General features: G+C 36.3%; 1 protein-coding gene across 1 annotated transcript; it reads right to left on the bottom strand.

Moving 5' to 3' along the window:
- Nucleotides 1–4295: 4295 nt before the first annotated feature.
- Nucleotides 4296–13662, bottom strand: LOC311066022 (extracellular matrix protein 2). The gene is made up of 10 exons (XM_084086973.1): nt 13392–13662; nt 12638–12769; nt 11765–11928; nt 10743–11274; nt 9467–9582; nt 8636–8768; nt 7672–7829; nt 7369–7508; nt 5452–5778; nt 4296–5152 (listed from the first exon to the last, which is right to left on the bottom strand). Exons 1-10 carry the CDS (start codon nt 13543–13545, stop codon nt 4972–4974), a joined length of 2037 nt encoding a protein of 678 aa, XP_083943099.1. The 5' UTR covers nt 13546–13662; the 3' UTR covers nt 4296–4971.
- Between the last annotated feature and the right edge of the window lie 3404 nt (nt 13663–17066).

Genomic DNA, 17066 nt, shown 5'->3' with positions numbered 1-17066 from the left:
ATGGGGGTCGGTGCAGGACTGTTTGCCTGCTGGACCCAGTTACTCGTCTATTTCTGGTAATTCCTGGGATCTCTCTGTTTGTCGGTGGTCTCCTCTTCTCTACACGTCCGTATGTGTGCTGGCTGTGCTCACAGGAACCACCAATCGAAGAGGCTTAACATTTGTTCACTGTGTCACTGTACTTTATATTTTTCACAAAGTTTTCTAATAAACTTTTCACTTCTCATCACTGCATTTGAGTCCTCCTCATCTCTATACAGCAGGCCTAAGAGGCTAGAGGTGGAGCCACGGGTTTCTGACATCCAGTTAGCGATGACTGGGTGGTAGGAGTGGCTGAGGGCTGAAGAGGATACTGACAAACGACACAGAGACTGATGAAAAAATAAGCTCGATTAGGGCAGTTTGGAGAGGTGGTGGGCGAGGGAGGCTGGGTGGGGTTGACAAGAGTGAAGAAGAATCAGGTTCTGATGAGATCAAGGGGCACAGGGAATTTGACTCTCCACACACACATGCAAACTGTCAATTCAATCCAGGCAGTACTCACTCTCAGTGGCGGGAGGGTGGGCTGGGCTCGCTTCCATTCCCTAGTACTCCACTAGGACTCCCACAGCGATGGAAGAGTCAGCCGGCTCACACACCTGGTCAGACGGGGTCCCCTCATACTGTTGTTCCTCGCAGCGGGGTGGTACTGGGTTGGGAGTGGGGCTGGTGGTGTCTGAGATGAAATCAAATCTGGAACCATGACAACCAACTAGTGGCGGGAAATAGTGCAAACAGGGAAACAAAGTCCAAACTGAGTGAAACTGTGACAACATGAGAATGAATTCTGAAGGATCATGTGACACTGAAGACTGGAGTAATGATGCTTAAATTCCAGCTTTGCCATTACAGAAATAAATTACATCTTAACATATATTCAAATAGAAAACTGTTCTTTTAAATTGTAATATTTCACAATATTACTGTTTTTACTGTATTTTGATCAAATAAATGCACCCTTGATAAGAATTAGAGACATATAGGTATATAAATAGCCTATATATATTTAAACAATAATATATATATGTATAATGTATACATGTGTATACACACACAGAGAGACACTATATACATGGTCTTTACTCGGGACAGGACTGGTTCTCATTACTTCAGGAAGCCACACCAAATGATGTCAGCTAGTCATTCGACTAGCATCACAGAGAGTGAACTCAGAGCATGCAGCAAGGACAGACGCCAGGCAAAACTTCATACGTGTAGTCAGAATGTGTCTGAGAGTCAAGCTACTTACATTACCTGAAATGAGTTATATTTTTCCCATAATCCTGTCTAACAGAGTTAATATGTTACAAACTTGCTCAAGAGACTATTACAGTATTAAAGTGTTAAGATTTGTTCAGGTTACTCTTTTCCAGAAATTACAATGAATGAGGCTTTCACGCTTTAGCAAAAAATGCACAAGCATTATAAAATATTCATAAAAGTCCTTGTGACTTGTGTTTTATTTCTTCTGAAATAGACCAAAATGTTTGTTATTTTATGAATCAGTAAGATGAAACAGAGAACCGAATAAGTCCTATTTGTGAATATGAGGCGCCGTACAAGCCAAAATCCATTCTTCTCCTGTCATACACATACATTCTCCTTTCACATACATACATTTCTACTGTCACACTCATACATTCTCCTTTCACATACATACATTTCTACTCTCACACACATACATACTCCTTTCACATACATACATTTCATATACGCACATACACATACATTCTCCTTTCACATATATTTCTACTCTCACACACACACATACATTTAAAAAAAAAATAATAATAATAAAAAATAATAAATAATAAAAAAAATATATAAAAAAAAAAAATAAAATAAAAATATATATATATATATATCCTATATATTATTATTTTATTTTTTTTTTGGTATCAATTACTTCCCCTTTAAGCAGTAAGTCACACTCACACCCAGACATACACATGCAAGAATTGCTCAGCTCTTCACAACTTTACATTTATGGTATTCAAAGTAATCCTGTTTTCTTTTCAAGTACCGGTACACTTTTTATTTTTTGGAGTAAGTAGCAATAACATGAAATAAGGCATTTTTTAAAGAATGTGCTAAAATGTAGCCTATTCACCAAATGCAAAGAGAAACAGATTATTTTGTGCATGATAGGCTGCATTGAGATCTCTGTGATCACATTCAACCCCTATGTGGATTTCTGTCAGTCTCAAGATTTGTTGAGGATTCAAGTCAAGAAATAGAGCAGCAGTAAATACAGTGGAGTCCTTATATGGATGTCTAAATGTAGTGCGGACTGCTTATGAATCCAGACAAATAATCAGGTCTGAGAACAGTTATGTCCTGTTGCACACACAGAAGAGGCTGTTTTTCTGGTGGCACATATAATTTTTATATTCCACCAAATAAAACAATACATGACATTAACATTTCAGTAATCAGATAAAGCTCAATTAACATAGGCCTACACCCAGTGGTGTAGTCTAGATTTTTGTAGTGAGTATACTGTGAGTATACTGTATACTGAAATACTTAGTGTTATCAACATGTCAATTTATTATAAGCAACACAAGACTTGAACAGTCAATGACATTTACAGCTAGAGAGACTGGACTGATTTTTTACTGTTTAATGTTAATCACCATCTAACTCAGCCAGTTAAGAGCTACATTTAGCCTTAGATGTAATATGAATATGGTCCCTGTAGCACAATTTTACAAATTTACTTTTAGAAATGTTTTTTTTTTTTTTAAGGTGTTATTGTTTTTGCAAGTTCACTGTTTAAATTAAAACATGTATAAAAACTTGTGTGATATTCCCTTAAAATAACGTTTTAATATGTTTTATTATTATTATTATTATTATTATTTTAAAATACATTTTACTGTGCAATTTCTTTCTAATTTCTTTGAGTTAGACCGAACTTTTATTTTTGTGGGTTGTAGACATTTGAGTTTCTGTGTGTTTTAATAAACTATTATTATTATTAGGCCTACTTGAAGTATACTCTGCTGTGCAATAGTAATATATTTCTGTTATAATTTCTTCAAGTTATACCGAACTTTTATTTTGACAGGTTGTTGTAAAGACATAACAGTTTTTGTGTGTGTGTGTGTCTGTGTGTGTGTAGTGGAGCACACATTGAGCGCTCATTCCCAGAGACGTGTAGAACAATTGCAGTCTCTTTTAACTTTAATATTCATAGACACTAGTCCATATCGAGATTTGATTCATTGTAGCCTACAGCGCTACTTTTGATTTATTCATTCAAAAATAGCCAAATTCCGTGACGTTCTGCTTTATAGGAAGTTCCATTTGTGACTGGATTCCGCGATTCGATCCGTCGCTTCGCAAACACATATGGGGTGAATTTATGAATGAATGTGTGAAAGTTCTGACACAAAACGAAGTTGTTACGTATCCTCACGCTTTTTTAAGTGGGTATACGGAAATCCTTGGTCTTTTCTAGTGGGTATACGGCGTATACCTGCGTATCACGTAGACTGCACCACTGCCTACACCAATTCTATACAAGCACTTAACGGCATAGCTGCCAACTCTCACGCATTCACCGTGAGACACACGCAATTGACACTTTTCACACACTCTCACGCCACACATCCATTTTCTCACGCATAGAAAAATCGCGAAGCAAAGAGGACACGGAGACCGACAGACTAGACAGAGCAGGTTACTTATGATATAAAAAAAATCTGAGCTGTCAGATTCTGTCACTTTTATTACGAAATTCAGACAATACCGTTTTGGGCTTGTAAATGTGACGCGACAGATTCTAGCGGCACGTGAACCGATCATCTCTAGTTGATAGTAGGCCTAAATAACGTTAAACACGAATGAGCACTGTTGAAAGATACAGTAGCCTACAACAACTTACCGAAATGTATATTCCTCATACATAATATCGACCAATCAATCAAACAAAGGGGTCAATAAAACAGCTGGAGAACAATTATGTCACATAACATTTACCTCAGGAAAGCCATTTAATGACCATTTATAGGCTATAGCACACTAGAAAGGTTTTCCTAGAAAAAAAGAGCTATAGAGAGTATTTTGCTAAATATGTGTACTATATTGCATTATATTTAATTTGTGTTATTTTTACCAGATGCACTGAGCAGAGAACACACACTAAATGCTGAGAATAATTCACTCCTTGAGCAGAACTGCAGGACACAAGTGCCTCATTTTCACCAGAGATGTGCTTAAAATATTATAATAAATCTTTTTGATCCCAGATTAATTCTTTCACCTCTTAACTTTATTGTAGTTTGTAAATAAGAGAATACAAACGTACAGACAACAAAGTAACACAACAATGAATTGTAAAAGTCAAAACCTCCTGCTACTGAAAACCATGTTAAAACAGTATTAAAATAAAAAAATGTATGCCAAGCAGTTCAATCAAGAAAATAAATAATGTATAAGCTGATATATATAAAAAAGAACTATTGCATATACTTTAAAAAAAGAAGAAAGGAATCTTTGCACCTGAAATGTAAGTTTGATTTATAAAAAATATATAAATTGCAGACGTACAGGTGTAAAAAAAACAATAAGACAGATGTTAGATATGATAATGTAAAACAACTACAACAGACAAGTGCAACAGAAAAGATCCTCCATGTAAATATAAATCTGTGCAAAACAGACCCCTACAAATCTGTTTTGAACACAGCTGATGCTAATATGTCAAACAATAAATGTCTGCAGTAGATTTTAATTGCAGTAAGGCACAAAACAATGCATGTGCATGTGTGGCCCCATTGAGACAGAACAAAAGACTGTCAGAACATCCCTAAAACACAACTAACACAAAATGAAAGGCCTCTAGTGTAAAAAAGGGAACTGCATCTGTATTGTTACTTCACGTAAATCTCTGAATTATGGCTTGAATTAAGATGCTCTGTGAGGCTTTCATTTCTGGTGCTCTTCGTATCTCTGGGGCCGCAGAAGGACACTCTGGTAGGTTTTGATGCAGGAGAAGGCTGTGGGGGGAATGAGGCGGCGGTCGATCAGGTTGTACTCCAGGTGAACAGACACCAGCAGGGAGTCCTCACGGGCCGTGGTGTCACACAATGAGTTCATAGTGATGTAGCTATAGGGAGAAGATCAGGGTAAAAAACACTCTCCATTATGACGTTTAACAAGACTATATTTACTCCTATAAGTGGACAAAATAAATGTGTATGTATAAACATACTAAGCAGTATGGCTTTTTTCCATGTAAATGTAGAATAAACAAGATAGTAAAGTTTGTAGAAAAACTTTAATGCTGGCTTAAGTCTGAATGTTTACGATAGATAGATAGATAGATAGATAGATAGATAGATAGATAGATAGACAGACAGACAGACAGACAGACAGACAGACAGACAGACAGACAGAATCACTAACCTGATGTAGTTGTGGTTGAGTCTCAGGTGCTGCAGATCCTTTAACTGTAGAATGCCTCGTGGGATGGATCTGAGCTGATTATGGTCCAACAGAAGTTCAGTCAGTGAGTTGTACAGGCCCATGAAGGACACTTCATTTATCCCATCTTCTCGCAGACGGTTATAAGACAGCTGAAGCGAGTCCAGACCAGGCCGCAGGTGGCCGAACACATAGCCAGGAATGCGCTCAATTTGGTTATGATGCAAGTTGAGTTGCCGCAGACCAACCGGCAAGAAAGACGGAACGTGAACAAGCTTATTATGGGAAAGGTCCAAATATTCCAGTTTTCTGTGGATAAAGACATTTTTGAAGATGGTTCAAAACAGTTTTGAAATACTTTATTATATATAATGGCCTGGTTTCACAGACATGACTTAAATTAAGCCAGGATTTGGCCTTTTAAGGGTTAGTTCACCCAAAAATGAAAATTACCCCATGATTTACTCCCCCTCAAGCCATCCCATGTGTATATGACTTTCTTCTTTCAGACGAATACAATCGGAGTTATAGTTAAAAAATATCCTGGATTGTCCAAGCTTTATAATGGCAGTGAATGGGGGTTGAGATTTTGAAGTCCAAAAAAGTGCATCCATCCATCATAAACGTACTCCACACGGCTCCGAGGGGTTAATAAAGGCCTTCTGAAGCAAAGCGATGCGTTTGTGTAAGAAAAATATCCATATTTTAACGTCCCGACAGACGGCCGTACACTATTCACTACCATTATAAAGCTTGGAAGAGCTTGATATTTTTTAATATAATATAACTCTTAATATAACTTGTGTTTGTCTGAAAGAAGAAAGTCATATACAACTAGGATGGCTTGAAGGTGAGTAAATCATGGGGTATTTTCATTTTTGGGTGAACTATCCCTTTAAGTAGTTTTTATCAACATGCCCTAGAAAAAAACTGATGTCCATCTTGATTCAAAACAATGGCACTGACAAATTTTAAGATATTTTAAGTTGCTTTCAGTTAAAACAGCTCAAACATGCATTTTAGTCTGGGACTAAAGCCTTGTCTATGAAACCGGTGGAATGAATTATATACTATATAATTAAATATTAAATTATGACAGTCCTTTCCAAAAGTGAAAGTGTATGTTTTTGTTCACAGTCTCACAATCATCAACCAGGAGCCAATGGATCTGATAAAGTTAACATATTTAATCCATAGTTATATCTTTATGTATTTCGAAAGTTTAGAGCAGGGTGTCTGCAATTTTGATTTGATCTTATTGTTTAAAAAAAATATTGGTATTTTTATAAAAAAAAATTTAAAGTTATATTAAAGTTTGGAATATATAACATTTTTCATTGTATCTCCCACATTAAAATGTACACAACCTTCAAAAGTTTAGTCAGTAAGATTTTTTGTTTTTGAAAGAAAAATTAAAAAAGAAAAATCTGAAAAGATGCATTATATTAATTAAAGGAGCATTACATTGATTTCCACAAAAATATAGACTGGGGTAATGGCTGCTGAAAATTTACCTTTGCCATCACAGGAATAAATTATAAAATAAAATATATTAAAATAGAAAACTGTTATTTTAAATTGTGATAATATTTCACAATATTATTGTATGTTTGAACAAATAATGTACAATTATACAACTCTGTACATCAATAATGATTATTTGAATGTCTTTGCAATAAGCATCATAAAGTATGAATGCATATTAATATGGTACTATACACATGTCTTTATAGTCTAGGTTTGAAATGCAATTATTAGTTTTATACAATATGTAACTGCTCCATCTCTTTATCCAATAAGTAAGTGTTCCTGAACCTGTTTGTATGCATTACAGTAACTGTCCACAAGATGGCACCTAACAGCAGAGAGAGAGAAAGTGAGAAAGAGATCTGAACTCACAGCAAGTGTATCCACGCTCTTGGATGAATGCGGTCCTCTCGGATTCGGTTATGGCTGAGGTCCAGGACTCTCAGATTTGTGGTCTTGTTGAGGAGCCCTGAATGGACAACCTCTATCTTGTTGTCAGACAGATGCAGCTCCTGGAGCAGTTACAAAATCAACAACACTCCATTATCAATTGCACTCCAAAACTAAATGTAATTTTTAGGTAACCAAACTATTATCTAGTGCATGTTCTGCACAGTTTATATAGTATGTATGTTCTGCAACTTTAGTGCTTTTCAGACACAAAATGTGACTGACCTGTACTGACACAGGCAGACCAGAGGGAATAGCTCTGAACTTATTGTCATCCATCCTGAGGTAAATCAGCCTCTTCAGAGGTTTGAAGGCCAGAGGAGAGACATTTCCATCATGGAAATAATTATCCTCTAACTCCAGTGTCAGCAGCTGTGACAGACCTGAGGAAGAAAATAAATAACATTAGATTGCCAGAAAATAGCAATTACTCTTAGTTTGTCAGTATTTACCAGTATTTTCAGTTGTGTTTAATTTACACTATTGTAAAAAAGTTTGGGGTCGGTAAGTTTTTTTAATGCTTTTGAAAGAAGTCTCTTAAGCTCAAATTTATTTGATCAAAATTACAGTAAAAGCAGTCATATTGTGAATTATTGTAATATTACAATTAAAAACAACTGGTCATTTTAATATATTTTAAAATGTAATTTATTAATGTGATGGAAAAGCTGAATTTTTACATGATCCTTCAGAAACCACTCTAATCTGCAGATTTGGCGCTCAAGAAATATTTCTTATTATTATCACTGTTGAAAACAGGTGTGCTGCTTAATATTTTTGTGGAAAATGTGATACAAAGAAACAAATGAGACAATTGTTGATGAGAAATGTTTGAGTTCAGACTGAAATCTCTGACTTTTGATTGCCAATTTTGGTATCTTGGCAAATCTGAGCACCTTTTGAGACATGACTGAAACTGTATATTATACTCTAGATTACTGGGTCTTTTTTTCTTAGGAATTTGCTTCTGTCTATGAGAAAACATTAAAAAGATCAAATTTGTGATTTTTTTTTTTTGCCCTATAGTTTGTGTACCATAATTCACTCTGGATTAAGCATCAACTAACTGGCAAGTAGATAAAAGTCATTTTAAAATGCCCAGATTAACCCCTAACATGAAAAACAGATCTTTTACTGGACTTGAGTGTTGGATAGTGAGTGCATACGGACACTGTGGTTGTGTGTTTACCCTTAAAGCTGTGGGGAGTGAGACCACTGAGTTTATTATCGTTGATCTTCAGCTCCACCAGTGAGGGAGGGAGAGCCGGCACTTTGGTGAAGTTGTTTCCATCAAGGTTTAACCTCCTGAGCTTCGTCAAGTTCTGCAACGGGCCGAGAAGATACTCATAACACTGTCAAAGCCAGACTGGAAATATTTCAAAGCTTTCTGCAAGTCACAGAAGCAAAAGTTACACAACACAGATATTCAGAGTTCATCTGGCATGAGGAACAGACATTTCCGATCATGCTACCAAGCACAGGTAAACACTGAGGTGCAGTGAACATGTGAAAAAAACACTATTCTGCTCTGTGTCACATACACGTCACCTGTAAAATCCTGTGCTTGGCGCCCAGTTGAAATGGCACACAGGTGAGAAAAAGGTAAAAAATGATTGCGTTTCTTTTTAAGGGGTAATATCTATTGGATGAAAATTCCTATGTTCACTGCAGCAACCTGGTGAGAATTTTCTCGGTGATGTCAGACCCGACATCTTGCGAAAACACGTCAGCTACTTGCTAAATATCAAGCATGCACTGTGCGGCACCATAAGGCCTGATAACTCACCATTGTAACAGATAACAGATCACAAAGCAGTCTATCCATTTTTGCAGATTTATATTGCTCAGAATATTATTAGAGTTTAAACAAATATCACAACCATTGTTATGTGATCTTTAAGATAGCAAACAGAGATGTTGAGAGTACACTTGCTAATAAGGTTTTCTTGACTGCATCTTACCTGAAAGATGTAATAAGTAATAAGGCTTTTGTAATAAGGTTTTCTTGACTGCATCTTACCTGAAACACATTCAGTCCCAAAGAGAAATCATCCAGCTTGTTCTTGCTGAGGTCGAGCCACTCCAGGTTGGGAAGACCTGCTAGAGCATGCGCTGTGATCTTGCTGATTTTGTTATCTGCAAAACACCAGGAAGTCATGAGTAATTTTCCACCTCTTTCTGGATCACGGTAAGCTCTGTTTGCACTTCTCCTGATGGACAAACAGTAAGACACTGCCAACAACATCTGTCAAACTCCAACAACACCTTTTCACCCTAAAAATGTCTCTTTAAGGGTGGTCTAGACTCTGAAAAAGGGTCTGTTTTCAACCCCCTTTTAAAGAAGCATTTTTGTTTCACTGTCATTTGCACAACCAAATAAAATGTTCATGTTTTATACATAAATCTACAACAATTTAGTGAGTTTTATATAAATAGTTTCCAAAAAGTAATTTAATAATGTTAGAAAAAAACATCATATTCCACAATTTTGACTTTATATCTAATAGTTGTGACTTAACTTTTCACAATTTGGGAATGTCACAACTTCATATCTCACAATGTGACAAATATTTTTTATCATATATGTGACCATGGACCACAAAATCAGTCACATGGGTCAGTTTGTTGAAATTGAGATTTATGCATCATCTGAAAGCTGAATAAAGAAGCTTTTTATTGATGTATGGTTTGTTAGAATAGGACAGTATTTGGCAGAGATACAACTATTGAAAATCTGGAATCTGAGGGTGCAAAAAAATCAAAACATTGAGAAAATCACCTTTAAAGTTGTCCATTTATGTTCGCGATTGTGGTGCATTCACGGACAAAAATAAATGTTTTATATATTTACAGTAGGAAATTTACAAAATATCTTTATGGAACATGATCTTTACTTAATATCCAAATGATTTTTGGCATAAAAGAAAAATCAATCATTTTGACCCATGCAATGTATTGTTGGCTATTGCCACAAATATACCTGTGCGACATGTGACTGGTTTTGTGATCTAGGGTCACGTCTATTTTATCCACTACCATTCAAAAGTTTGGGGTCAGTAAGATTTTTTAAAGATTTTATTATAGTCATCAAGAATGTAAACATTAAGCAGCACAACTGTTTTCAACGCTGTTAATAATAAGAAATGTTTCTTGAGCAGCAATTAGTATCATGTGACACTGAAGACTGGAGTATATAAAGTATATATGGAATATATATATAAAAGTATGTATATAATGTATGTGTATATACAGTATGATGATACCCTCATGAGCAAGATGAACTGCTCTCACCTCACCTGCAAGAAAGAGACTCCTGACCCCTGGATCTTTGATGAAGGGCATTTGGGTAAGGCGAGTGTTTCCACAGGCGATAAGAGACTCTGAAAGCAAGCAGCCTGCTGGAAGAGACTCCATATGAACAGAGGTGCGGAAGACTGGACGGCCAATATCTCCATCCACCGGTCGCCCACTGGGGGCTGGCAGCGGCCTTCCAGCAGGCAGGAGCACAGATCTTCTTGTAGGAAGAGCAAAGGCCGGTTCTGCTCGTGGTACAGCCGGTTTGAGTGTGGGCGGCATTACTCGTCTTTCGATTGCTACAGGGCGGACAGCAGATCTGAACACTAAAATACTGCTGTTATCATCGTCATCATCGCTGTCACTGTCGTCCTCCAGATAGTCGTCATCATCGTGGTCATCATTATCAAAATGGATTGGTCTCATATATTGATGTTCTCTGGGTATTAAAGGGGTCTTATGCAGTTTTCCAGGATCCAGACTCAAAGTCACCTGGTTTTTCTTTACTTGCTTCTTAGGGACATTTGAGGATGGCTGAATAAAAAAAGAACAATTAAAAGAGGTCAAATCTGCTTAACACTAACCTAGATTGTTTTGCTATTCTTAGCTGGTCTAGTTTACTGGTTTTATGTACTTTCATTTGTTTAATCATCTGAGCAGACTAAGACGATTGAAAATCTGGAAAAAAAACTAGTCCCAGATTAAAATGCATGTTTGAGCTGTTTTAACTAAGAGCAACTTGCACTGACATATCTTAAAACATGTCAGTAGCATTGCTTTGTCTTAAGATGCACGTCAGTAATGTTTTATCTAAGACATGTTTATAAAAGCTACTTAAACGTCCTAATTGAACTAAGACCTAATTCGGGCTTAATCTAAACCCTGTCTGTGAAACCAGGCCTGAATATCCTAAACCGGTTAAGACCAGCACATACATATCTAAAGGCTAAACAGGTACAATAATGAAGAAAAGGAAAATTCAATAAAGTATATTAAGTATTTTCTCATGCACACATCTACATACTTCTTTCGCTGGTGCGACCACCATCTTGTTCTTCTTTGGCTTCACCTCCAGAACCTCCGTCCCCACAGGTGGTTTTCCATTTCCTGTTAGTCTGTTTTTCACGCTTGTTTTCCCCACAGAGGTTGGATTGGTCTTACTGGCCACAGACTTCAGGGTGGGTGAAGCTAGACGTGGTGTGGCAAACAGAAAATCAGTATCCACCACTAACTATCCCACTCCCTTATGGCACCTTTCCCAGCACCACACTGCACCACACTAAGAGCCGATGTTTCACATAATTCCCCACCTGCATCACCACAGGGATGCCCACCGTTTTCTACTACAAAATGCTATTCCAATTACTATTTCATTGGAACCCCAAAAAAACAATAAAAAGAGAATGGAACATATACTACCGTTCAAACATTTGGGGTCAGCCAGGTTAAATAAAAAGGATTTTTATTTCCAATAAATGCTGCTCTTTTGAACTGTCTATTCATCAAAGAATCCTGAAAAAATGTATCACGGTTTCCAGGAAAATATTAAGCAGCGCAACAATCAACATTGATAATAACAAGAAATCTTTCTTCTTATTAAATCAGCATATTAGAATGATTTCTGAAAGATTATGTGACAGAGTAATGATATATATTATAATGAAAACAGTTTTAAATTGTAATAATATTTCAACATTTTACTCTCTTTTTGATCAAATAAATGCAGTAAAATGTTAAAGACCCCCAAACGTTTGAACGGTAGTAAGAAATATAAAATAAAGAAAGTAGATGCAGGTATTAAAGTGTGATGTTGTCACTCTGAGGGTGCAAGGACTTGACTGATCAATCAAGCAGACTGTGAATGCGGTGAGAAAGAGAGATATGGTGGTTTCCAAACCTCTGGCCGGGCAGGGGACGGTTCGGCAGCTCACTGCTCCACCTTTACACTGGCACACACTGCAAGGCTCCGGAGACCAGACAGCCCCATCGAACAGAGAAATCCCATTCACCAAGCACTGGCTGCCAAGCCCTGGCATGTATCCACAGATACAGAATTTTAGAAATCAGAAAACAGTGGCTCCAACAAGTAATTGGGACACATAAAATGCAAAAATGTCATTGCATTATTATAAAGTAATATAATATAATATAATATAATTAATATAATATAATATAAAATAAAAATACAAGTAATCGGACACTTAAAATTCATTAACATCTTTGCATTAAATATGTGGCAATAATATAATATAATATTAAAAAATATTTTTAGTGGATTTATGATGTCAGGTTCCTTTAAGTTTACAATGGTGTAAATAGTTTAGCTTGTGTTATCTGTCAAATAAATGCCACTGATTTGATGTTTTGTTATGCAATGCAATGACATATTTACACATTTTAAAGACTATTCATCTTAACTCATCATAACTCAGTATAACCACTTATTCTTTGACAAATACAATTGTGCAATAGATTAATAATATGAGGAAAAATATCTTTTAAAATATCCTATTTTTTTTGCTTATTAAATAACCACTTACTTTTCAACAAGAACAACTGCACAATAAATATTTTATATTAAATTTTAATATAAAATCACAATATTAGGAAATATGTTTTTACTTAAATGAAATGCTATAAGCATTGCTCACCTGGAAGGAAAGGGTCATCATACTCAAGCGCATCCTCAGCGGACAAGAAGCGCCTGGAGCTCCTCTGTCTCTCTCCTCTTCCTCTTTCTCGTTTTCCCTCAGCTGCTAAAAGCGCTAAACACAGGCACAAACACAAAGCTAAAGACTTGTACATTGTGAATGTATGCTTGAGTCAGTTGAGGTCTGATCTGGCTGAGACAGCTGTCTCAATGACTCTGAGGGCTGCACCTTCTGAAAGGCCAGTTATATTCTCTGCCTCTGGAAATCATGTTTAACCCATCCCTCTGAGAAAAAAAAAAGAAATGCAAAGGTGAGAGCAGAGAGTGAGGAGGAAGGAATGGAACGGAAGCAGGGGAGTGAGAGGGAAAAAAGAAAAAGAAAACAGTTTCAACAAAGCGCCTCTTTCATTTGCCCTGAAGACCCACCAACCGCCTCTCCTTTCCCTCTCAACAAACGCCCATCGGTCCCCAGAGCCAAACAAACTATTAGAGCGTCCTTGAGCGGAAAAAAAATCTTATCTTTGACACGATTTAATGTTCTGACGTCAATGGATGCACTTTCAGTGTGTGGGATTTCAGATTTGTGTTGATGAATAAAACATTCATTTAAGTCTCTCTTAATATGCATTTTTTTTTTTTGTGCTTCACTGCAAGTGCAAGTTTGATGGAAGAGCAGAGAAAACATTGGACACGGGAGCCGTTGATATGAAAGCTAGCTTTGTTTGTCGAAGGGCCAACGGCACCACACTCCTGAGACATTCTTCAAGTTCCATTGCCTTTTGCAACCTTGCTTGACCATGCGGCCTCTTTCTGTTCAGTGTGGCCGACTCACTGCATACAAGCACTGTTGCTATGACAACCACTTCATTCAATAACATTCCAATTTCTTTCTGCCTGGTTTTATTATTCAAATCAGAAACTAAGATTACCTTAAAATGTTTCACCACGATTCTCAGCTGTTGTGGGTCGTTGCCAGGACGTTGCTATGTGGTTGCTTACTGTCCAGAGTCACAATGGTCAACCCTCAACCCTCAATACATTTGTTAACAAAAATAAAGGCACAATATGTAAGTATTTTGGATTAAAATATCCAAAAAAACACTACAGCAATGTTATATATTTTGTCAACTTGTGTTCCTACATTATCCCAAATGTTTCCAACAATGTTTAAATCCAGAGATCAGCAATTTTAACCAGTGTAACGGCCGTGTCATTGCGTCACCTGTCAATGATGTCATATCCGCGTTACCCTCGATTTTCGGTTTTACTTCCGTAGAAACCATGTGACAAACATAGCAAAATCAGAAAGAGCATTATTTGTTTTCTCCACCAGAGAATATATTTTGAAATATTGCATGCAATTTAAAAGTCATCTAGCTTAGAATTTAAGTTATCAAACGTAACTGTAACACAGTTAAAGCTCAGGGAAGAAGGAGGCAGACGTTAAATGTAACTTTAATCGTAAAATAAACATAAACAACAAAACGAGGAGCGCATTATTTCAAGAAGAAAACAGCAGGAAAAGACTACATGTTAATTACCATGTGTACAGGAAGACTGGAATAACCTAAAGCATTTAAACCTCTTTTATCAGCATAAAGGCTTTTCAGAATCTGGACCGTAATATGTGTTAGCTAACACAACATTAGCACACAAGTGTAAGCCTGTTGTGATTATATAAAATGTGTTTAGAGCAGGCTGGGACAAATAAGTCAATTAGTTCTGCTTAATTCTGTCTGCATCTCCTACACCCCAGTTTGTTATAGCCTTTCTTTATTTTTGCCTCCCACACTGAAAAGTATTAGGCAATTGGATGTAATACTCCCCCATTAGACATGCCCTGAGCTTCCTGTCTTTCATTCAAAAATAAAAACTCTGAATGTTTGTGAAGACAAACAATCATTTTAAACAGGTAAACACGCCACCCACATCTTCCTGTCCTCGGGTTTACCTCGTACATCTGCTCAGAATCTGACCAAAAGCAGGTTAGGCTATACCAGATATAAATGTATCAAACAAATAACTCAGAAATCGTTTTAGCACCATCCTTCAGCTGTGGTCCATTTCTGGAATGAGACTATATGAAGACACTTCCAAAAATATGGTTTGATATACAATTGAACTAAGCCGACCTCAGACAGCAAACAGTCTGTGTTCATTTTCTTCATGACAACTTGAGAATCAGTGTTTACTTTTTTCCTAGAATTCCCCATCCGTCCACACACTTGGCTGGAGCCAAGCCTGTCGAGAACATGATAAATACTGCCCAGACTGTTTAGAGAACTCATACTGTAGACAATGAAAAACATTTAGATAGATAGATGGATAGCTAGATAGACAGACAGACAGATAGATAAATGATAGATAAAATGATAGATAAATAGACAGATAGATAGATAGATAGACAGACCGACAGATAGATAAATGATAGATAAAATGATAGATAGATAGATAGATAGACAGACAGACAGACAGACAGACAGACAGACATACAGACATAGATAGATAGATAGATAGATAGATAGATAGATAGATAGATAGATAGATAGATAGATAGATAGATAGAATGATAGATGCATAGATAGATAGATAGATAGATAGATAGATAGATAGATAGATAGATAGATAGATAGATAGATAGATAGATAGATAGATAGATAGATAGATAGATAGATAGATAAAACAATAGATAAAATAATAGATCAGGACACATTTTTAATGATGATTTGACAAAAGCCTTGTTTGATAGTTTTGAAAAAAGTTTTGAAAATTGTAATGCTTATAGGGCTTACTAAAAGAGAACAGACATAGAACGATAAATAAAATGACAGACAGAATGATGGATTGATAGATAAAACGATAGATAGAATGACCGACTGTCAGACAGACAAACAGAATGATAGACAGACAGATAGACAGACAGACAGACAGACAGACAGATAGATAGATAGATAGATAGATAGATAGATAGATAGATAGATAGATAGATAGATAGATAGATAGATAGATAGATAGATAGATAGATAGCAACACATAAAGAAATGTATCTCTTCTGTTCATCTCTTCTCTAGCTGTGTGTTTTGGAACAGTTTGCTTTTCTTGACTCATTAAAAAAACGCCTACAACTAGATACATCTCAGTCCTCTCAAACAACAGTGATTACTGTGTGTATATTTTTAGTGCTCAGATGGAGACTCGACCCCAAGATTATGGTGGAGATTACAGCAAGTGTAATGCAACCAATATTTTTGTTGTCCCTCTCTCTCCTTATCTGTCTCTGTAATGGATCTGTTTGTCAGTGTTTGGTTGAACACAGTCAGTCGAACAAAAGCAGTAGAAAGCATGACTGTATGACTGTATGTCGACTGTCTCTAATGCATCTTTGCCTTAGTATGGAGATGATACACAACTAAGGGGAAAAATGCCACTGAAAGTTACACATATGCCCCTATTATACTTACAATGTGTAGTTTGTTTATATATATAAATCAATTGTTATCTAACATTCAATTGTTGGTTTATGATTATCAAGTCTATTACAGAAAGTGTTATTTTAAATTCAGTCCAGGGGACAAATATTAACCTTTAATATTAAATTATTATTAATAATAAAAATAATAAACCTAATTTCTGGCACTGGTAGTAACAATAAATTACTTTTGTACATACAGTAGCT

This window comes from Abramis brama, assembly GCF_963993115.1.
Source record: "Abramis brama genome assembly, chromosome: 16".
In the NCBI taxonomy this organism is placed as follows: Eukaryota; Metazoa; Chordata; class Actinopteri; order Cypriniformes; family Leuciscidae; genus Abramis; species Abramis brama.
Note: the sequence above shows the minus strand (reverse complement) of the source record. Positions and strands in the feature narration are given on the sequence as shown.

Bases quoted from the DNA above. Each gene is read 5' to 3' on its own strand.
- LOC311066022 (XM_084086973.1), bottom strand. From the start codon at position 13,545: ATGTACAAGTCTTTAGCTTTGTGTTTGTGCCTGTGTTTAGCGCTTTTA. The intron at 8,769-9,466 runs GTAAGATGCAGT...GGCCCGTTGCAG, and splicing joins TGGGACTGAATGTGTTTCAG to AACTTGACGAAGCTCAGGAG. The intron at 5,779-7,368 runs GTGAGTTCAGAT...CTTTATCCACAG, and splicing joins AGAGCGTGGATACACTTGCT to AAAACTGGAATATTTGGACC.